This window comes from Anthonomus grandis, chromosome 7, assembly GCF_022605725.1.
Source record: "Anthonomus grandis grandis chromosome 7, icAntGran1.3, whole genome shotgun sequence".
NCBI lineage: Eukaryota > Metazoa > Arthropoda > Insecta > Coleoptera > Curculionidae > Anthonomus > Anthonomus grandis.
Genome location: NC_065552.1, coordinates 8,182,476 through 8,206,423, shown reverse-complemented (window position 1 = coordinate 8,206,423; position 23,948 = coordinate 8,182,476). Strand labels below are relative to the sequence as shown.

General features: G+C 31.1%; 1 protein-coding gene across 2 annotated transcripts in view; it reads left to right on the top strand.

Moving 5' to 3' along the window:
- The window catches only part of LOC126738470 (POU domain protein 2-like), a 118,513-nt gene extending 96,996 nt beyond the window's left edge, over window positions 1–21,517 (top strand). For both annotated transcript variants that reach the window (XM_050443833.1, XM_050443834.1), the window contains 4 exons: window positions 9,422–9,537; window positions 14,054–14,293; window positions 15,279–15,681; window positions 15,750–21,517. In XM_050443833.1, coding sequence (XP_050299790.1) covers window positions 9,422–9,537; window positions 14,054–14,293; window positions 15,279–15,681; window positions 15,750–16,300 — 1,310 coding nt within the window. In that variant the 3' untranslated portion in view covers window positions 16,301–21,517. The remainder of the gene's footprint in view (window positions 1–9,421; window positions 9,538–14,053; window positions 14,294–15,278; window positions 15,682–15,749) is intronic.
- Window positions 21,518–23,948: the final 2,431 nt, after the last annotated feature.

The following is a 23,948-nucleotide window of genomic DNA, read 5'->3' as shown; positions in this document are numbered from 1 at the left end:
TGTTTCATAATAAACTGCAGTAAAATCTGCTATTTTCTATTATACAAATAAGCATATATCGTATCCTTTAAAGTTATGCATTTATTTAATTGAAAATCAGTTGTTTTTACGTTTTTTTTGCTGATGGGCCAAACTGTTACGCATGCCTGAAGACATCCTCATATTATTTGCATTATTATTTTATTTAGCATAAAAAAATTAAAACCTCTACTTTACCCCGCTTTGATTTTTCTAGGAACAGTGACTTAATACTAAATCAAAATTCAATTAAGAGTTTAAAGACCTAGTAATGTCTTTATTTTACAATTTAGTTTTTTTTTCCAGACGAGAAAAACTGTAGTTTTTAATTATGTGCGGTATATTTCAATTTGGTGCTCTATTGTTACAAAAATTACTGATTAAAGGAACCGAGACCAAACAGTTTGTTTAATTTTTATTAAAAGGTGCCGATTTCTTGGAACTAGAGAACCACTTTTTCTATGTTATAAATTCCTAGATCCGAGGATTATTCCGATCAGGCGTATGCAAAGACATTTTTGATTTTAAGCCACGTAAAATGCGTGACTCGTTTTTTTATTCGGGGGAGGGCACAAATACGAACTTATTCAGATTTGTCGAGCAATCGTTTTTTGAATATAAAGTAAGTCCCACACTGGACCACACTGGAAAATCGATTAAAAGCAAATTTCACGGATTAGCGGGCGATTCTTTTTTGTTCTCCGAATGACACCCTTTTCCCCGTTAAAAAAAAATAAATTCACCCTCGCAAATGGTAAAATAGCCGTTTGATCGCCCCGCTGAAACATCAATGCCTCGTGTGATGATGGATCGTTTTGTTAAAAATGCGAAAATATTGCCAATGTGCACATGCCCTTATGAGCTTTAACTTTTCATTTTATTTTTTATTGTGTATTAGGGTGAGATTTTGGAGTTTTTTATTAGCAGTTAAAGGTCATTTACACATCCATTTTTCACTATATACAGGATGTCCCACGACGTAAGAAACAACATTTCACTATGTGTTCGTTACGTAAATTCCATTAACATGAGTCCGTAAATGCTCTCTTGCCAAGATATGATTTTTTTTTTAATAATGCTATAATAATGATTGATCTTTAGTATGACGTTCTGTTAACACCAACTAGACGCAGTGCCATGGATATTTTTTTTTGTTTGTTGCCATGGATAGTTTTTTGTTTGTTATTCTGTTACAGTAGTTGCGTAGAAATTTACACATATTCATGTCATGTTTGTTTTTACAAATGAAGAATACGCAAATATGCGGCTATATACGGGTCTTGTAACGGAAGTAGTAGAGCAGCAGTGGTTGAATACCGCCGCAGGTATCCAAATCGAAGAATATCTGATCGACGAGTATTTGGGAGAGTTTTGAAGCAACTCAGAGCAACAGAATCATTTTCGAATGCTTCTGTGTCCATCTGCTCAAGATGTAATACTGGATAATGTTAAACGGTTACCATCAACTAGAATATCAAGTCTAAAGGCATTAAATCACAAGAACGTGGCGGCCAATTCTGGTTATTAAATCGGGAAACGGTAGACCTCACAAACTCGTGCAAGATTGTCCATGTTTCATGGGCGTTATGACATATGGCACCATCCTGCTGAAGCCACATGTCGTCAAGATTAATAGCCTCCAAATGAAGACAAGGCACTGTTTTAACATAGCGGGATAACGTTCGCCATTACCTTTTTCGTTTTCGAAGAAAAATCGTCCAATGATTTCTAGTTATGGTCACAATATTGACCGCTCTGTATATATATTTGCCTACTCTGTAGTCAGACCATAATACACACCATACAGTGACATGCAGCATACATTTTCTGATTAATTATTCGTGGATTTTCAAAGGCACAAATGTGACAGTTTTTTCCTATTAATGAAGGTGAAAATGAGCCTCAGAACTGAAAATTATTTTGTCTGCCAAATTAGCAGGTTGCTTAAGCATCCAATTGATGAATTCTCTTTGCTGTTGATAGTCTGCTGGTGGAAGTTGTTGAATGAGTTGGATTTTGTAGGCATGCAGCTGTAAATCTTAAGTAAGAATTTGCTGAAAGTGCTTGTGGAAATATACAATTCCTGTGCCTGATGACGTCTCTGGCCTCCATCACACTCTCGCGAACTGCCGTAATGTTTTGTTTTGAATGATCTCTACGAGCTCGTATTGCGTGTTTCACATCCCTAATTGAACCAGATTTTCGAATTTTTTAATGAATCTTGGCACAGTAGATGAAATAGGAACATTATTTTGATAGAGCATTGGACGCACTTTTTGAATAGTGGCAATTAAACTTGCACCAATTTGATAATCATTTTTGACAGTCAATGTTCACGCGATCTATTAAATTTCGATCTACCACGTTGCAATCATAATATTACGACTGTCAAATATGGAGCGCAATTCAATTCTTGCGTTGTATACATATATTCTCTACAGGGTGATCGTAAAGTAAGGAATAAATTCAATATCTCGTTAAAAAAAATTGTTTTTAAAAGTCGCTCGAACCCAACCCAACCCAATCAACATTTTTGGGGCATATTTTACGAAAAAAAAATTTTATACAAGGTTTCTCAAAAAAGCTTTGCTAAACATTTTTTTTTTTTCAAATTGAAACCCAATTTTTTATTCCATTTTTGGTTTAACCTTACAATTCTAACCATTTTTCATGAAGCATGTGCTGTACCTAAGCCGAAGCTTTTTGCAGTTATTCTCATTAAAAGTTTGAAAATTCAATATTTCGGCATAGCTCCATAGTAAGCTTTGGATTTATAACGCGGGTAACAAAAGAATAATTAGTGTCAATAGTTCTGTGTGTTTTTGATAACGTTTCACTAGTTTTTTAGTCTATTTTGGTTTTTTTTACATTAAATTACATTATTATTACTTAAAATCTTAATGAGGATTGGCTACGGTAATCGAGTTAGAACCCATCAGGAAGTTTGTGAGTTATTTAAATAAAAATACGCCAAGCATGTAGCATCTAGGCAGGTAGTAAAAGACATGGATATTGGAAAACAAGTATTCTAAAAATAATACATACAAATAAATACCACCCTTATAAGATGCAAGTTCATCAAGAACTCTTGAAAGGTTACTTTGAGAGGCGCCTTGAAATTTATGAGCTTTTGCAAAATATGTGTTTGGATATAATAATAGTTTAGATATTAGAGTTTTCCGGATTTGCTATGTTGCTCCTTTTATTTTTCCAAACAGGTGGATTGGAAGCAGCGGTGTTATTGAGTGGCCACCAAGCTCACCCGATCTAACTCCACTAGACTTTTTTTTACGGTAATACCTTATAGGAGAGGTATTTAAAAGCCAACCGGCAAATCTAGATCTAGATTTAAAACAACACATCCGTCATGAAATAATGTGCCCGAAATGATTCGAAATGTGCAGCAGGAATTTGTAGATCGATTAGGCTATTGTCAGTTGACTAAGGGGGATATTTCAAAAATTTGCTAAAATAAAATTAGATTTAAGTTTACGCAGCTTCGTTTTCGATATAATAAAACGTATTAAAAATTATTTTATTTTTCCTTTTCTTTAGGTATTTTTCTCGGACTTATATGACTTATAGGTATAGCATATGCTATATAAAAATATTAGGAATTGTAAGGTCATTCCAAAAATGAATAAAAAAATTGGGTTACAGTTTGAATAAAATTTATTAAATTTATTTACGAGTTATTAAATTTATTCCTTACTTCACGACCAACCTGTATATCTTCTCTGATACCTTATGTGCCTAAAAAAATAAAATAAAAACTTCTAGCAAAAATAAGCGGCAAACGGTGTTTGATAGCTACGCTCTTACAGTTGAACAGCCAATTAGTCAATGTTTTAAAACAAAATATTGAAAATCCTATTTCTTCATAAAACGACCTAGAACTTTTTATTAGCCACCAAATAGTAAAATTTTCCGCATCATCATGTATAAAACGTTTCTTTTTACTCTTCCCTACATTTCCAAGTATTCTAGGTATATCCATATCTTAGATATGCACATATTTGCTTCGTCTTTAAAGAGCTTTAAGCCACCATTTTAAGTAAAACTTTGATTGACTAAACAAAAACACTATAAAAGTATTTAAGACTTAGTTAACCAAGTACTAATTCAAAAAAAAACAACCGGCATGTCATTAAAAAGATTGATGGCTCGCGACCCTTTGTGTCGGCCATTGTTAGCTCCCGGATAACCCTTAGTTTAACCCTAATCTGTATGAAAAGGTGACCGCGTGCGCCGCTGGTGATTTTTCTTAATCAAAAATCAACCGTCGTCGCTCAATCCCTTCTTCCCGTACGTTCCCGTTTCCCCTTTTGTGATCGAACGAAATCGAAAGGGGGACGCGTGCTTACTGCCATTTTGATTACGGATTTAAAATTTTTAAACGGGGAGGGTTGCAAATAAGTCGAATAAATTTAATAATTTAATAGTATTTCAGAACCTGCAAGAAATAAAAAAAGAAAGTGAAAAGTTTAAAATATTGTCTATTTTTATAACAATGTTTCTCTTATATTTATGCTTAAAATGTCTTTAAAGTCATTCTCCCCTTCATAAAATCCGGTGGGTAAATGGGCAGCAAGTGTGAAATTTCCGTACACTCGTGATAGAAGGGCAAGGGACCTTATCAAGGCGCTATTTGCGTTATCAATAACTCCACAGGACTTAACATGCTTAAGGAAAATCAACTGGAAAATTGCTGTACATATTTTCATGTTATGCGAGCAAGAAAATGTGAATATGGGATTGGGGAAATGACGGAAAGTTGTAAGGGAAAAAAAGTTTTAAAGGTTTTTTTGGTTTAGTTTTGATTGTGATTATATTTTTGTTGTTATAGTTTGATGAATTGGAGCCACCTTTTAAGCATTTTTAGAGGCAGGACCTGATTAGTATTTACAAAATTAAAATACGGCAGATTTGGGTTGAGTTGGGTTAGCTGCTAATATTATTCACTAACATCAATTGCGGCTGATATTTTTTTATGTGGTTAGAAAAAAAAATACGATATGTAATTTGTTCAATATTAATATTCGATAACAAAAATCTATTTTCAAAGCTGCATGGAGAGCCGCCACCTTTAATGAAAATGGAACCGTGCTTGCCGAATGGTTCAAACTTTATAACAATGTCAGATTTATTACGGCTGTGACTTATTTAGGTAGGCCATGAAAACAAAAATATGTCGTAGCTACGACAACAATTATTATTATTAATTACAACAAAATTATTAAAATATTACTTTGATATTTTAACGTTTTGCCGTAAGTTCGTTTCTTAAATTAGTTTAAAAGCTTTGGTTGTTTCATTAGCAATTTCCTAGTTTAATATTAACAAAATAAATACGTTGTAAATGGTAAGTTGTAAAGTTAAGTTGTAAAATGGTACGGTATAGTGATAGTGAAAAAAGGGACATGTACGATGTTTTTATAAGATGTTATCGAAAGGTTGATGATGCAGTAAGGGAGTATGCTAGATTATATCCAAACAGAACTGCTCCAGCGCGAAAAACTTTTTATTTGGTTTCAAGAAACCTCATCGAATTTAGATGTGTATCAAAAAAACGCGGAAAATACCAAGAATACGCACAACCATGATAATGTTTTAGCTCAAATTTATCTTTATCCGGAGTCTTCATTAGGAATTATAGATTCTGAATGTGGATTACATCCTTCAGTGGTCGGAAGAATTTTAAATAAACATAGGTATCATGACTACAAGTTCCAACCGGTTCAGAAACTGCATCCAGGTGATTCAGAACGCAGACTTATTTTCTGCCGTTGGTATCAAGAGATGTTAAATGCAGACCCGATGTTCTCTATGACCATTTGAAGGACCGACGAAACTACATTCACTAATAGTGGCATGTTTAACCAAAAATATAAGTATTTCTATGCGCAAAACAACCCACATTTAGTAGAAGAAACGCCTCAAAATCAATTTAGTCTTAATATGTGGTGCGGGATCATCGGTAATAGGCTAATAGGTCCCAAAATTATTGATGGAAATTTAAATGGTGAAAGGTACGTTAACCTATTGATGGAAGTTATGGATGAAATTCCATCGGAAACATTAAGAAGTATTCGGTGGTTTATGCAGGATGGCTGTGCCGCTCACAATTCCGCTGTTGCCCGAGATTTTCTCAACACAAATTTCCCTAATTGCTGGGTAGGAACACACGGTCCTGTAAGGTGGCCTCCTCGTTCCCCATGCCTTAATCCTCTGGATTTCTTCTTATGGGGATTTTTTAAAAATAAAATCAATAACAGTGAAATAAATAATATGGAGGTGTTAACACATTGGGTCACTGCTGCATTTAGAGATTTAAAGCCCGAATACTTAACCCGCTCAATAGAGAATTGAGAATTAAGGACCGTAAAATGCATTGAACATAATGGGGGTCACTTCGAAAATTTTTTGTAAATAGTGTAAATGTTATTTGTAAAAAACTGCTTAATTTCTTCTCAGAACTAAAAAACTGCTTTATAAGCAAGAAAAACAGCAACTTTTCTTGCCTAATGTATGTAAAGAGAATGTTGTTTCTTTAGTTAAATCGTATTGTTTTGTTATTTTTTTGGTTAATACACGTTTGTCATTTGTGTGTAAAGTAAATAAAATATTTCTTATTAAAAGTGTAAAATTCTATTTTATTTACACATTTATTGTTCCCCTTCTAAATCTAAAGCAACTACTCGTAAATTAAAAGAACCATACCAAATTTTCGAATTTCTTTTTCTTACCCACAAAAAAAAGGTCACTGTAGTTTTAAAATTTTATGTTTGATATTGAAGATAAATAGGTAAATATGCATTCAAAAGGTATTTTAATTTTGTAAATACTAATCAGGTCCGTATTAAAGAAAAAAGCTTGAAAACTGCCATTTTTATACCGAAACGTCAAGACAGACATTTAAGTTATACATCGTTGAAAAGGAAAATAAAAATTCTTTTTAAATATAAAATAAAAAATCCAGGTCCGTATTTAAAAAATAAAGTTGATGATGATATCTAAAAAACGAAACGTCGTATAAAAAATCTAAATACACTTTTTTAATCAGAATAAAACGCCGCAACTTTTTTCTAATTTAACCGCCCTCGTATCTTTTATAGTATAGGAGATAGCAATATTGTCCCTATAAAAAAGGAGACACCCTATATAGGAACATGGACTACATTTTAAAATCCAAGGCTTATAGGTTGAATAGGCTAGGCAGTTGTTTTTTATAATTTTTTAAATTATAGTAAAAAGATAGATTTACAATAAAAAATAATTGCATATTATTATAAACATACACAATATTATGAAGTATTGGGTATGTGTATGAACAATCTGTAATTAGTGGGTAATATTTGTGAACATTTAAGATAAAATCATAATCCATCTATTATTTGATTGGGTTAATTAACTTTTTAACCCTTTAAAGCATTTTTCAAATTATTTCGAGGAAATTGGCATTATTATTCGTATTTTCCAGTTAAAATAATTTATTTTTTATTTCCTTAATTAATTTGTTTATTTATTTCCCAAAATCGTAAAATACATAATATAGTGTATGAGGTGCGTTACTAAAACCTATACTCTAATTAATTACAAATAAAGTTAAAATTATAAAGTATTAAATCGACAAAATAAATCTTAGGTTATTGCCAAAAATTCATTAGAAAAAATTAAAAACAAATGTAATGGAACAATATATGATCGAATAATATACAATTGAAATATTAATAATTTTTGTTCTTGTCCATTATATTTGTTTTTCCCTTTGTCTAATGAATTTGATTTTTATGGGCCAATGAGTGTATATCTGTTTATTTTTACATAACTATTAGTGTTACCATTACAAATGTAAATTTTTTTCTTTCTGTTGTGCTATCTAAAATAATTTTGCTTACATTTGTTACATTAGCCTTTGGCTAGACTTTGCCTATGTACACTATTAAAAAGTACAAATAAAGCCATTATTTATTTATTTATTCATAATTTTTGGCAATGGCCTAATAGACAGCTAAGTTATTTTTTTATTTTCGTCCAAGCAGTTAAATTTGTTACTTATTTATTGAGTTTTTTTATAATAAATTTAAATACTTTAAAGCTACATGCATTTGTTTTAATTAAAACTAAAATTTTTCTCATAGGGAGTTGTAGCTATTTCTTTATCTCTTTTTATGAATTGAAAACATCTTTTAAGGATTTTTTGGTTTTGAGAAGCATATTTTTGTTAACACTAGAAATATTTTTTTCTTAGTTATAATTGCTCAATATAAACCTATTCTAATTTTTTTTTAAATAATTAATTTTGAAAATAACTTTTGTGTTATTTCTAGGTAGTTAACGTTATTATTCACGCTTTTTAGGAAGCTTTGACATTTACATGTCTGACTGTCTAAATATTAATAGTTGGTGTTACTACCAAGTTTACTATTAATGCCTTATTTTCTACTTTAGAAGATTGTGTTGTGACTGCGTTATTTACAGCATGTGTATATAAAAATGAATAAAATTTAGTTTACAACCTAAAGTACTGAGTTTCTAAATGTTTTTCTCTAACTTTGCCTTTTAAAAAAATATTGAATCTTTATTAGTCGTAACATCAATTGATACGCATTATTTCACACTGATTTATTGGCATCATATTGATTCACGAAAGCCTTTGGTTTTGATTAGGATTTTTTTTATTGAGCCTTTTTCTACAGATTTGATTTAATATTTTCTAGTGAGTGATCCATCTAAGCTTGTAAATTTTTATTCTCTACTTTGTGGTTGGTTTTTGGTGTGTTGTAAATTTTTTTTACTATTTAATAATTTTTATTTTCTCATTGGTTTTAATAGAATAGATTTTCCAAAAACACGAGATTTGTCTATTGTTATTTTATCCAACTCTTTTTCATCCAAGGTACTATAATCATCAATTAAACCAGAAACTTTAATTATTAGCTATATAAAAACTTCATGTTTTACCACCGTTGCTTCTATATCTTTACATTTTGCTGTTTCTCTAAATAATTAATTTTAACCAAAGATATTTCTTTTAAAGCAGTTTTAGTTGGACAAAAAAGTTTAATGACTTGACGTTATTTCAAATTGTCTATAACAAAACCTGAAATTAGTTTATTAATTTTAAAGTCCCAACTCCTATATTCAAATTCTTACTTATCTTTTATTAACATATGCCAATAACCTTCCATCTTACCATATAAATCAACCCTCCCCAGTCGTTTTTCATAATTTAAAGATGTCCAGGCACGTGTCTGAGTTTACCCCCTGCACGTGACCGTATTCGTTATTAAAAAGGGTTAAACGCATTTAGGGTTTTCCTTGCCCCTAATTCCATTTTAAGACGATTTATTGACCTATAGGGTAAAATGTCCATCTTAAAAGTGGCAATTTTCATTTACAGATAACGACCAGCCTCAGGATCTTAGCGGAGACGATCAAAGTATCAGTAGTGAAAATCCACCGGAAAATCACGATGAAAACTCATTGGATTCCGATAGAGATGGCGCACTTAATTTGGTAAGTACGAACTGATCTCCTCCCTTTCACTCTTTTGGAAAACATTTATTTTCCAAAGTTAATAAAATAAATCGTGGGCCGCGACCCTTGTTCTGGAAAGTTGAAAATTCTTTGGGGAAACAAAACGAGGCGTAGCACACACGGATTTATGTAAACGCCCCGAGGCGTTTTCGATTTTTGTTTGGTTATGTTATTAAAATGGAATATTACTGTTTGAACGTTAAATTCATTAGGCCTAAACCCACCGATTTTATTTGATAAATGTTAAATTGGAAAACGTATAGGAGTAAACTAACCGTAACGGATAACTTATTAATATTTTGAATAATAAAATACGGTTTTTTTTCTAAATGATGACGTAGGTTAAAATGCACTTAAGAGCATATCGCGCTTAGTCACTCCTTAATTGTTTTAAAATCATAAGTTTACGTTTCGTTAAGGCGATCGCATGGAACGTGGCGTGAGCTTTGAATAAAAAATTTAATTAACGTGAAATTTTTTAATTTTTTTTTTAAATGTAGTAGAGAAGTTTCAGTATCAGAGAGCATTAAGAAGTGATAGATTCCCTAGGTTAACCATCAATCTTCTTAAAGATAATTAACTTTATTTTAAACCCTTTTAAGGCCTATTGTCTATTACGTCTATGTAGCTGATGTCATTATCTATGTTTTCCAGGCAATTGAACTGTTTACATGTTGAAAACAATTCATTTTAAAAACAAATTAAATTTCTTTTTTTCGTCTTTTTCTTCTTCTTCTTCTTCTTCTTCTACTCCTTCGTATTCTTGTGTAGATTTTTAATATTGAGAAAACGTTAGACCTATCAAATAGAATCTCTATATAAACTTTATACTTTCTGCTTGGCAAAGTCGCATATCATCTAATTGATAATAATAATCTTTTAAGCCAATTTTTAGATTTAAATTTAAGGAAATTTTCTGTTACTTCAAAGTACTTGACCTCGTTATTAATTTCTTCCAGGTAGTTAAACCGATTATATCTGAGGCTTACAAGACTTTCAAAGAGGATCTTCTATTACTTCCAGATATTTGACAAAATAATTTATAAAGAAATAATTTCAACTCTTAAGGGTCTAACTTTGTAAACTCATTTGTTAGCTATTCAGTATGCTTATTTGTGCATTTAGTGGAAGTTTCCTCCTTTTTTTTCTTCTTCTGCTTCCTTGTCCTCTTATTTGTATCGTTTATATCTTAGATTTTTATTTTATATACCTTTTTCTTCTTCTTTATTTCTTTTTTCTTATTTTTTCTCAGATTGAGCCCATAATTTTTTTTTAATGTGATATATAGGTCCAAAGGTCAAAGGTCCAATCCTCTAGGTATCAAAGGCTCACTAAAACATTTTTTTAATATTGGAAAAACGATGGATCAATGTGATCCGTGTCATGAATAGCTTCAAATATGGTTTTTATATCAATTATATACTTTCTGCTGGGCAACGTCGCATACCAGCCGTTTGATGATAACGATCTTTACTTTTTGATGCTTAATTTTTAAGGAGATTTTCTTCTATTTTCAAGAAGCTTCTTCTTCTTCTTCTTCTTCTTTTTCTTATTTTTCTTCTCCTCCTTCCTCTTTTTCTTTACATTGAACCAACAAAATTTGAAAAATGAAATATATAAGATTAACAAAGAAGGCCAATTCAGGTATCAATAGCAATATTTGAGTGGCTCACTAAAACATTTTTATTATTGGAAAAACATTGGATCAATGTGATCAATGTCATTAGTAGCTTCAAATATGGTCTTTATATCAATTATAAACTTTCTGCAACCTCGCATATCAGCCGTTTAATGATAATGATCTTTAACTTTTGATGCTTAATTTTTAAGACTTTAAGCTGCTACTTCCAAGTAGTTTTACGTCATTATTTATTTATTCCAGGAGTTGAATTGGTTATATATAGAATACCCTGTAGTCTCGTTTGCTCCAATGAGCTATTCAGAGTGTTAATGTGTGCGTTTAGTAGCAGTCTTTTAGTTCTTGTGTATTTCATACTTCTTTTTTATCATTCTTCGTCTTCTTTTTTTCTACTTCTATTTCTTTTTTTCTTTCTATTTATATTAAGCCAACTTCGAATGAGATTTTTTGTTACTCCAAGTAGTTGAAGTAATTTTTTTTGCAGGCAGCTGAACTTGTTATATCTGGAAAACTCTGTAAAGTGATTTGCTTCAATTAGCTATTAGAGTGTTTATTTGCGTATTTAATAGCATTTTCTTAGTTCTTAAGTATTTCTTACTTCATCTTTTTCGTTTTTTTCCCCTTCTGCTTCTTCTTTTTCTTTTTCTTTTTTTTATAGTTGAGCCAACAAAATTTTAAAAAATTCTTTATATAGGATTAATCAGAGGTGCAATCCAAGTATCTAGGATAATTTTTGAATGGCTCAATAAACCTTTTTTATTATAGGGAAAATGTTGCACCAATATGAACAATGGTATAAGAAGTTTCAAATATGGTCTTTATACATTATCAATTATATACTATTATAAAAATGTAAATACGTGAATTATTCTCCTAGTTTTTATATTATTTTACTCGTATTTTGTAGTTAAAATTTGATTTTTAGGGTTTATTTAGGGTTCTACTTACGTTTAGCTTAATATTTGCTTCTATGGTGTCTTGTTTTTAAGTTTGGTTATATTGTTGTAAATCTATAATTTGTAAACTTCCAGTGTTCCTGAATTTCGTTACAATAGTTGCTGTTTGACAACGTCATATATTAGCCATTTGATGACAATGATCTATAACATTCGATGCCTTTTTATTAGTTCTTTTGTATTTCTTACTTCTTCGTTTTCTTCTTCATTTCCTGCTGCTTCTTTTTTTTCTTTTTGTTTATATTTAACCAACAATGTTTTCATAAATGCTATACATAGTATTAACAAAAGATCCGGTCCAGGTATCAAGGACAATTTTGATTGGCTTACTTAAACATTTTTATTATTGGGAAAACATTAGGCCAATATAATCAATATCATGAATAGCTTCCTTTTAAAGAAGATTTCCTCTTATTCCACTTATAAGTACCAGAAGATCTACTTCTTAATATTATTTCTTCTTCTACTTCTCTTCCTCCATCTCCGTCTTCTTTTTCCTCTTCATTTTCTTCCTATATAGGAACAAGGGTACCAGGTATAATTCAATTTTTAATGAATAAATGATATATTTTTATTAGTGAAAAAACCTTGGATCTATGTGATCAATATCATAAATAACTTTAAATATAGTCATTGGTAGACTTTCTGCAAACCTTTTAAACAAAATTTGCTGCTATTTCCAAGTAGTTAACGTCATTATTAATTTTTTCCAGCAAGCTGAACTAGTTATATCTGGGATCATAATTTATAAAACCATCATTTGAATTTTTTAAGCTCAATTGCTCCGATTAGCTATTCAGAATGTTTATTTGTGTATTTTTTTTCGAAAACATTGGACCAATGTGATCAATATCATGAATAACCTCATATATGATTTATTTAAAGGACTTTCTACTTGGCAACGTCGCATATAAGTCAAAAATATAAATCTGACCTTAAATTATATAATTTTCCTATTTTTTTTATGTCCATTTTAATCTGTATAAAAATCAAGCAAAACATACAAAAGCCGGCAATATTCTATAATCGCATTGACAGGAATTCATTTGCAAATATGACGCAAGCGAATTTCAAGGGTATAACCATAAGAATACAAAACCTAATAAGAAGTTGAAATACTTTTCTAACAATTGATATGATGTAAAAAATCATTACTACACATAATTCTTCAATTATTATCGCCATCTTCTAGTCATTTCAAAGGTAATTTTCATTTTTGGTGAATTTAACCTTAATTTTTTTTCCAAATGAATTGGTATTAAGAACATAATTTATAAAACTATCGTTTGGATTCTTCGGAATGTAACTCTTTAACTCGTAACTCGATTGCCATTCGTTTTCTTCATCTACTTCATCCTCTCCTTTTTGTTCTTCTTATTCTTATTCTTCTTCATCTTCGTAAAAAATGAACGAAATTTATAGTCACAGTAGAATTTTGCTTTTTCTACGTTAATCTTTGTTTCATCTTTATTAAGGTCCTCATCTTCTTCTTGAGAAGAAAATATGCTTAATACAGCTTCTGTTTTTTTTTTTTTAATCTAAAATGCCTTTTATTTTTTCAACTTATTACTTGCCTTTTTTCTACTTCTTCTTTATCTCCTAGTTTTTTCTTTTTTCCTAATTCTCTGTTGCATATGTATTAGAGAGAGAAGATGTAAAAACTTTTTCAATATTTATTACGAATCTTAATTATATGATATTTTTAAAGAGAATTCCATGCCCAAATCACTTTGAACTATATCAAAGAATGAACTGGCGCTCTCGCCTTTACTTGCAGTTGAATGACTTATATATGCGACTGCCGTAGTATTTGAAGCCAGTACAAAGCCTTTCGACTTAAATTAAAAATTAATTTAAGAAGTAAATACTATTTAATGCAAAATCCAAACGTTCTTTTCAGGTCACGGGTCAACCAGAACCCCACAGAATACCCTCCCCAAACTCCAACATTAACAATTCCAGTTCAGGGGTGGGATCCGCCCTGGCAGCCCTAGGCAGCTTGGGTATCTTCGGCAACCCGATACACCAGATGTTAAGCGGGTTACAGGCCTTCCAAAACCCCCAGGGGTTACAGCAATTGGCCATGTTACAACAGGCCAGCGGACAACCAATTAATCCTCAATTCTTTTTGCAAAATCAGGTAAGGATCTTATGGAATATCTTGTAGTTTTACTAAAATGATTTGATGCGGATTGATGATGATAAGAAATTTTTTTGCTTTTAAGGGGTTTCTTCAAGGATTTCCCAGGTCAGGGATAAATCATAGAAACCCCCATTCGATGCAGGTGTGTTGGATTATGAAATTTGTTTTTTTAAGTTTATGCACCCCAGTTTATTGTGAGCATGTACATACATAATGATACACTGAAATTACGTTTTACTTAAACCAAGAAAATTACTCATATTGGTAATACCTAAATTATTAATAATTTATAAAAAAAAAAACAATTACTAGAAAGTCAATTTAGGTTAAATTTACGATAAATATTTATTTATATCAATAATTTATTTGTAAGGCACTTGAGTAACGATCGATTATGAGAAATACATGATAAAAGCTATTTATAATGATTTACTAGAGGGTATTTTTTTGAGATATGATAAGGCGTAAAGTTCATTTAATGATGATTTTAGGCAACGAAGATTTTCTAATTATAATCCTTTAATTATATTACTGTACTGTCCTATAATGAGATGATAGTGTGTTATTTTAAATTTGAATGCTGATTGAAATATCTTTACTGGTCACTATTTTCAACAATTTCCAACTACATATAACTCAGAAATCGTTTAACCAAAATATAGCATGTGACCCATCACAGTTCATAAAATATTAAGCAAATACCAAAAATGATCTAACCGAAAATTATATTAAGCAAAGTTCTTTTAATGACCTTAGTAAGTCAGTGAATTTTAATTTGTTTGATATTTTTTTAATCTTGACATCTTATTGGTGCCCAACGTGTGTAATTTCAAAGAAATTTATTAAAAATCTTAACTTTTTTTATTGCACATATACACACCAAAAACACCCAACACCCACGCATGCTTAGAAGCATTTTAATTTCTTTTAAATATACAATACACACCATATCTCGTTTTTATCCAACGTATTTTCCTTGCAGGTTCAACAAATAGCACAGGCAGCCCAGCAACAGCTCCAGCAACTTCAGAAGGTGCAGCAGCAACAACACCAGCAGCAACAACAGCAAGCCCAGAACCACCATCATCACCACCAACAACATTCTCCTCACCAACAGCCCTCTCCGCATCACCACCTTAACACCTCCATTCCTCCCAACAGTCAACTGCCCCAAAACATCAATCAAAACCAAACTACTCCTCCTAATAACAACCATAATATCCCAGCGAGTTTGTTGACTCCAAGCACTCCTAGTTCAGGAGGACTCACTCCTCAGCACCTAAAAACCCAGTCGAGGCTAATGGAGCCTAGTCCAGATGAAACTACTGATCTGGAGGAGCTGGAACAGTTTGCCAAGACCTTTAAGCAGAGAAGGATAAAGCTAGGTAAGTGCTACACACCTTAAAAAGAAATTATAACATCATCACTCATCATCCCCGTTTATTTATTTCAGGATTTACACAAGGAGATGTTGGTCTAGCAATGGGAAAACTCTACGGCAATGACTTTTCCCAAACTACAATATCCCGATTCGAAGCTCTAAATCTTAGCTTCAAAAACATGTGCAAACTGAAGCCTTTGCTTCAAAAATGGCTTGAAGATGCAGACAGCACCCTAACCAATCCTGGAGCCCTTAGCAACCCTTTGACTACCCCAGAGACTATCGGGAGGCGAAGGAAGAAGCGCACCTCCATAGAAACATCTGTACGGGTGGCTCTGGAGAAAGCCTTTATGCAAAACCCCAAACCGACCTCAGAAGAGATCTCGATGCTGGCGGACGGACTCTGTATGGAGAAAGAAGTGGTGAGAGTCTGGTTTTGCAATAGGAGACAAAAGGAGAAACGGATTAATCCTCCTCCGGCGGCCATGGGATCACCTTGCTCAGTGGGTAATAGCACGGCGCCTATTTACCACTTAGCGAATAACTTAGCGACCAGCCCCTTGTCATTAGTCACCTCGAGTCACCAGAACTACAACCCCAACGTGATGGTGAAACAGGAATGACCCCATCTTAATTTTTTTGCCGACCATTTTATGGATTAGGCAAAATATGGTGGTTCTTTGGTATTATTTATCCACGTGAGAAGCGAAACAGTGCAATGTGTTCCCTGTGGAGGAGGGAGAGGATGGAATGTCTTCCTGGATGTATAGGAAGGTTCGCCATGTTCCTGTTAAGTTAGGTTTGATTTGTTTTTTTTATTGTGCCTACTTAAGAGTTGAGTTTTTGTGTTGTTGTTGTCTGGATATGGTGGAGTTTAATGTTAGACAGGCCTGCGGAGGATCAGATTTAAATCATGCTGTAGTAAGCAGACATTTTGATGAACTTTGGTCGTGGCTTTAGGTTCACTCGACTATAAGGGAGATTTTTTAATAGCAACAGATTTTTTAATGAAAAGAGTTAATTTTAGGAGTTTCTCTATTTCAAGCTTTTTTGGAGGAATTTCTATGTATTATGTCGGAAATTCCTTGATTAAACATTTTTGTATTCATTGCTGTTAAGATTAAGATAAATTAATTGCATAACCTAATTGGATGTGATTTCCAGTTTTTTTTAATATGCCTTATACTCATAAAAAGACAAAAATTTTAAATAGGCCTAAATAAGAACAAAAATAAAGTGAAAAAAATATAATTTTTGGAATTATTTGAAGGCGAAAATGGGCGCATTGTAGAGTTTCTGAATTTTATTTAAACTGCATCAAGCTTTATAAAAATAAAACTCTAATGCTGCATTTTCTAAATGGATACAATTTACGCTGCCCTATTTTAAATGAAGGTTTTGCAGAAATTATATACTCAATATACGAAATAAACTTTCTGAACATTAACCACTTTTGTTAAATGAATAAAATACTAATGCTGCATCATCTTAACAGCAACGATTCGCATTTTCTTATTTTAAAAACTCTTAAGAAAATAGAATTTTTTGCAGAAAAATATTGAAACATTTTAATTAGTCGATATTGAACTTCCAATAAATTAAACATTATTTCTGCATAATTTTAATGGATATGCTTTGCATTTTTTTAAGTTAATGTTAAAATTATCTTAATCCTGCAAAAAGGTCGAAATAAAGAAAACGAGAAATCAAACGAAGTTCTACTTTTTATTACTTAACGAATATTTTATTATAATTTTTTAAGTATTATTATTTATCTTGTACAAATTCTCCAAGTACTTTTACGTTATAAGTGTAAATTTTTTATGTAAAATATACCTTTTTGTACATAATAAATACCCGCGTTTTTATTGTTATTTTATATTTGTACATGTGTTTTAAATTACACAAGCGTATTGATGAGGGGCATTTACTTTATACATACAGGGTCTCACATTATATACTTTTGAATAAGTATTTGCCTCTCATCGATTTTTGACTTTATATAAAAGTTACTGCGGTGACTCTTCGAAATCACATAAAAAACCGGAGTCATCGCCTGAACTTTCCTTATAAATTTTATGTAGAATGTGTATGTGTAGAAGAAAACTTCTTAAACTGTGTCCGTATCTAATAGTTTGTATATATATATTCGAAAATCATAGCGTATTTGGGTCTTTTAACTTTGGAGGACCAATTTAGAAAACATTTTAAAAGTTCCTATGGTATATAATAATAATAATATTTAAAAGTTGATGTAAGGTATCATCAGTCGTAGATACGATATACAAGATGTCTGAAATTAAGTCTGCACACTGCTGATTAACAATGTGGAAACAGAACATTACAGTGACAAGTTATCCATCATGGAACACTAGATATTAATACGAATCAATAGCAAATCCCTTTAAAAAATGCTACATATATTTTTCCTTTAGATTTAAAAGTTATGGAGTTCTGAGGCTTTAGAATGAAAAAGTTTACTTTTAAAATTGTACTAGAAAAGTATTATGCGTGGCCAAAGGCTAGGCGTGATAATGCGGTAAAACCTAGTCTGGGTGTACATTATTGGTGAAGAATTTGCAAAATTATATTTATTTAGGTAGCAGTTCTAACAGCATCCTTTGCCTCCTATTACCCAAATGCTTGCTTTAAAAATTGTACTAAAAACATCTAATGCATGGTTCGAAGCCACGCACAAGTTGTACCTAGTAGACCAAATATTCATCAACATTATTTACCCTCGACTAGCTAAGGGGTTGTTTTTAAAATTGTGCTAAAAACATATTAAACAGACAAACAAGAATTTCCTAAACTGTATCCCTTCAAATATAATATACTTTGAAGGAAGATTAAAATTCAGAGAAATTTTATGGTAGTACATATTTGTATAGATCTAAGGTTCTATCAACACTCTATACCCTTTACTAGCGAGGAAGTTGCTTTTAAAATTGCACTAACTACACCTTATGCATTGCCAGAGGCTATGCACGGCCAAGATTTTTATAAACTTAATTTATATTTAGTTTAAAAATAATTGCCATTATTAATTTTTTGTTGGCCACAAGTTCTTTTTTAGTCCATATTTTTATAGTTCAAGCAACATTTTCCAGCCCCTTTTAGCCGAGCGTTTATTTTGAAAATTGTACTAAAATCATGTAATGCGTGCACACAGCCTACGCATCCACGATGCGTAGCCTTGCGTAAGTTTCTATTAATATTCTTTATCATCTACTAGCCATAGGGGTCGTATTTCCGTAGAGGTTTCTGTTTTAGAATTGTACTAAAAATATCTTATGCGTAGCCTCTTACTACGTACAAGTGTCGTTTAGTACATAATTTTTATTGATCCAAAGACCTATCAACATTATTTAGTAACCTTCTAGTAACCAAAGTACTAATTCATCTTAATTGTACTAAATACACTTTATGCAATGCCAGAGGCTATAAAAGACTTAAGGGCTTAGGAAATTTTTGTTGATCCGCTTAATGCGGGCATTATTTACCCTTCTTATCAATATTTACTTTATCAATTGCCATTACTATTTTTTTGGCCACGCATAAGTTCATTTCAGCACATATTTTTATATGTACTAAAGATTATGTTATATTAACATTCTTTATTATTTATAGGGTTTCCTTTTCAAAATTGTACTAAACATATTTTATGAGTTGCAATAGTCTACGCATCACCAAGAATTTCCTAAATTGTAGTTGTTTAAAAGTGTTATATCAGAAAAATTGTATGGTGATACCTAGTCTGTGGCCACGCATAAATTGTAATTTTGTACATAATTTTAATTAAATCAAATCCATCAACATTATTTCCACACCATTATCCAAGAAGTTGCTAGTATGGAATTGTACTAAAAACACATTATGCTTGGCAAGAGGCATTAATTTCCTAAATTTTATCCATTTGAATACAGATATGAATATAAGAATTATATGGCGATTTTTAATATAAATATTAATATATATAATTTTAATAGAATCAAAGATCCATCTATACTAATTATCTTATTTTTGGCCAGTGACTAGGCATCTAATAGTAATTCCTAAACTGTATACACTTTAATGTAAAATGTATGCTAACGTAAAGAATTATATAGAGGTGCAGAGGCTTTGGCCACGCACAAATTGTAATTAGTACATAGTTTTAATTGAACACAAGATCCACCAACATTAATTGTTCTCCATTAGCCAAGAAGTTGCTTTTAATTGTACTAAATACACCTTATGCGTGGTCAGAGGCTACGCAAGAATTACCAAGAATTTCCGAAACTGTATACACTTAAATCTAAAAATTTTGAAAGTGAGAGAAATTGTGGTGTGATGCATAGCTTCTGGGCACTTACATATTTTTTTACGTTTTTTTGGTCTAATATTTTATTAATAATAAATACAGCTCACAATATTCAATACCTTTATGCATTACAAATATATAGAAAGATGAATTTATTTTTTAACAAATTTCACATTTATATTTTTGCAATTTTATATTATTTATAGTGTAAAAAAATCTCTGTTTAATTCGCCAATTAAAAAACAACGGTCTAGTCTTAATTACAAGATTTATTAATTAGATATCTCCTAAATACTAGCCAAGATGTTCTTTGTAAATCATATTAAAAGAATGTTATATGTAGCCAGAGGGTAAGGCATCAACAAAAATTTCTAAAATTGTATTCATTAAAAAAAATTAGACTGAGACGAATTATATGGTGGTGCATTACCTATGGCCACGCTCAAATTGTATTTAGTACAAAATTTCAATTGGACCAAAGATCCATCAACATTAACTACCTTCCTTTAGTTGAAGGGTTACTTTTCGTATTGGACTAAATATACCTTATGCATAGCCAGAGCTATATTAATATTATATAGAGCTTTATTAATATTTACTTTCTGAAGCCAGGTACAAAGTCTTTTTAGTACTTTTAAGTACATATTTTCAGAAAGTCAAATAGCCAACTCAATCTACAGTAAAAAATTCCAAAAACTCCGTCATTTTCATTTCAAAATAAAAACTGCATATAACCTTTTTTATTAGGAAAAAGATTTGCTATCGACTAGTGTAATAATATATAGAGTGTCCCATTAAAAAACCATAATTCTCTAAGTAAACAAAAAATGGGTTGTTCAATTTTATCTGTTTCTGTAGCAGAAAAAATGTACTCATTTAACCCACCTGGTAGCTTCAAAAAGAAAAAGGTTGCAATAATGCAGATTTAATTATAGTCACCCCGTATAAATGTTTAGAGAACATAAATTATATTATTTAGGTGTATAAAAAGTTTGTTTTAGAGACTGACTATGACGATTATTTCTTTTAAGAATAGGGGGGATTACACACACATATATTTATACCCTTTATATGATAAAATATTTTCCTGCTTTCGCTGAAAATACCTTATCATTGATGTGTAAAAAATCATATTGTACAAAATTGTAATCGTATTGTATAAACAAGCGTAGTACATATCTTTTAATGTAAGCGAAATTATTTATCTGTGGACTATATAAATTAAACCATATCAAAGTAATTTTAGCGTTTTATTGTGAACTTAAAATGTACTAAAAACCCATTTTTGTACAATTTTCTTCAAATGGAAATTATGCAAAATCGGCCTAGTTATGTGTAGATATATGTGTGTAGCAGTAAAACTTGTAAAATCAATAACCCGTCTTGTAATATGTATTTTATTTTATATTTGTTTTTTTTTTCTGGTAAAAATTGCGGTGAGATGTTGTGAGTGGCCCTATTCAGTCGGTTGTAATATACGCAGCGGTCTAGGCAATAACGATGTACATTATTTTCATTAAAGAATTGAATTCCTATAGTTCAATGTGTTTTATTTATCACAATTATATACCCAGAATGTCTATTTTTACTACAGATGAGCAAGACAGGTAAAAAGTATATTGATAGTTTATTAATGCAGATATGAAGTAATTCGTATTTAGAACAAAATTAAAAAATACTTGTGTACTTCAATTTGGGTACTTATTACAATCTAAAATTAAATCATTTTTACAATATGGTCGTAAACTACATATATAGCGGTAGCTTTTATGTATTTTATTGTTTCCAATAAAATACACTTCTGGTCATCTGAGAAATATACAAATGCAACTTACAAGGGTAACATTTTAAAAAAATATTTTGAACTTTCGTCATATCTTAAATATGAATATCATAATTGGCAGATCACACTATATAGCAATACTCTAAACAACGGCGAATATACTTATATAACAAAAGTTTCATAATTTTTGGAGAAATATACTTGCTGTTACGCTGTATAAAACCCAGCTGTTAAACAGCCTTGTCGCAAATTGCATTTATATGATAATGCAAATTTAGAATCTGATCAAACACGTCACCGAAATATTTAGCTTCATTTGATCTAGTCAGAGTTGCATTATCAACATTTTTACTATATCTGTTCCATGCTATGATAGTATAATTTTTATGGGGGACTTAAATATAGATTTACTGAGACCAACTGCAGCAACTCAAAACTTTAAGTATCTTTTGGAACTATTCGATCTTCGGAAACTGATTAATAACCCTACTAGAATCAACAATTGGTCTAATACCCTTATTGACGTCATTGTAGCTAGCAGTAACATCGAGTGTATTAGCTCTCAATCTACCTGTATATCGGAGTCCATATCTGATCATAATCTAGTTCAAGCGATTTTAAACTCACCAAAATCTAAATTATGTAAAAAAGTTGTTACGTCCAGGGACTATAATAGTATTAACATGACTTCATTTGGGAAGGAGGCCCAGCAGCTACAGTGGCATAATATTTATTATATTTCTGACATTAATCAAAAAGTGTCATTACTTACCAATAATATTTCCCATTTAATAAGTAAATACGCTCCGTTTAAAATAAGACTATATAAGGATAGACCATTTACGCCGTGGATAACGAGTAATATTAAATATCTAATTAAATTAAGAGACAAAGCTCGCAAAAAATATACTCGACAAAAAGCTCTCGTGAATTTGACATATTACAGGCAATTAAAGAATTATACTAAACACGCAATTAATCGCAAAAAAATTATTTTTTTCAAGCAAATGTCTATAGAAAAGGGTAAAGAATTTTGGAACAAAGCCATAAAACTTAATTTTACTAAAAAAAAGATTGACCCTATTCCTGAAAATCTCAATTTACCCGAGGACTTAAATAATTCTTTTTTGAACACCGTGGGCCCTACTAATTCAACATCATTAGAAAAACTTAACTTTTATAATTCAAATACATCACATACATTTTACAATTCATACACACTATTGTATTCATGTATGAATACAAAAGTGTATTCATACATGAATATACTATTCATACTCATAGTCACTTTGAGACGGAATTTAATATAAGTCTTATAACTGAAAATAAAACTGTCTATATTATAAATAAAATAGGGTCAAATGCAATAGATGGTGATGGAATTTCCATTAGAGATCTTAAACTATGTCTTCCTTTTTGTCTTAAGCCATTAGTCAATATTTTGAATGTGGAAATGAGTGAACCACTATTATGGTTTTTCGGCAAATGCCATAATTTCTTTTAAATCTTATCTTAAAGATCGCTTACATTGTGTCCGAACGGTGAATGATGGTGACTTTAAATTTTCAAGGTTTTTGTCATTTAAAAAAGGGGTGCCTCAGGGTTCCATATTAGGCCCCTTCCTTTTCTCTTTATATGTTGCGGACATGAATCAGTGCATCGAAAATTCTAAGCTGCACCAATTTGCTGACAACTCCCAAATTTATAATTCTTTTAAAATATCAGACGTTCAGGTGGCACAGAATAAAATTAACACCGACTTAAAACAGATTGCTTTGTTTGCTGAAGAACATTACCTCAAATTAAATGCTTCAAAGTCATGTGCAATGTTTTTTTCACAAATTAAAAGTCATCTTCTAGATTGCATGGAAAATTTTAAGATTAATATTAATGGAACAGTTATACCAACCGTTGCGGAAAAACGTAATCTAAGGGTTATATTCGATTCAAATTTCAGCATTGCCTCCCACATTAAGAACAAAATTAAAATTGCTTACGGTCGTTTAAAAAACTTATATCAATACAAAAATCAGTTACCATCAAACACCAAATATTTGCTCTGCAATTCACTTGTACTGTCTTTGGTGGATTATGCAGACATTGTGTATGGCGACTCACTAACCATATCTCTGTCAAGGACGGTGCAAAAAGTGCAAAATAGTTGTATGCGTTTTTCTTTTAATAC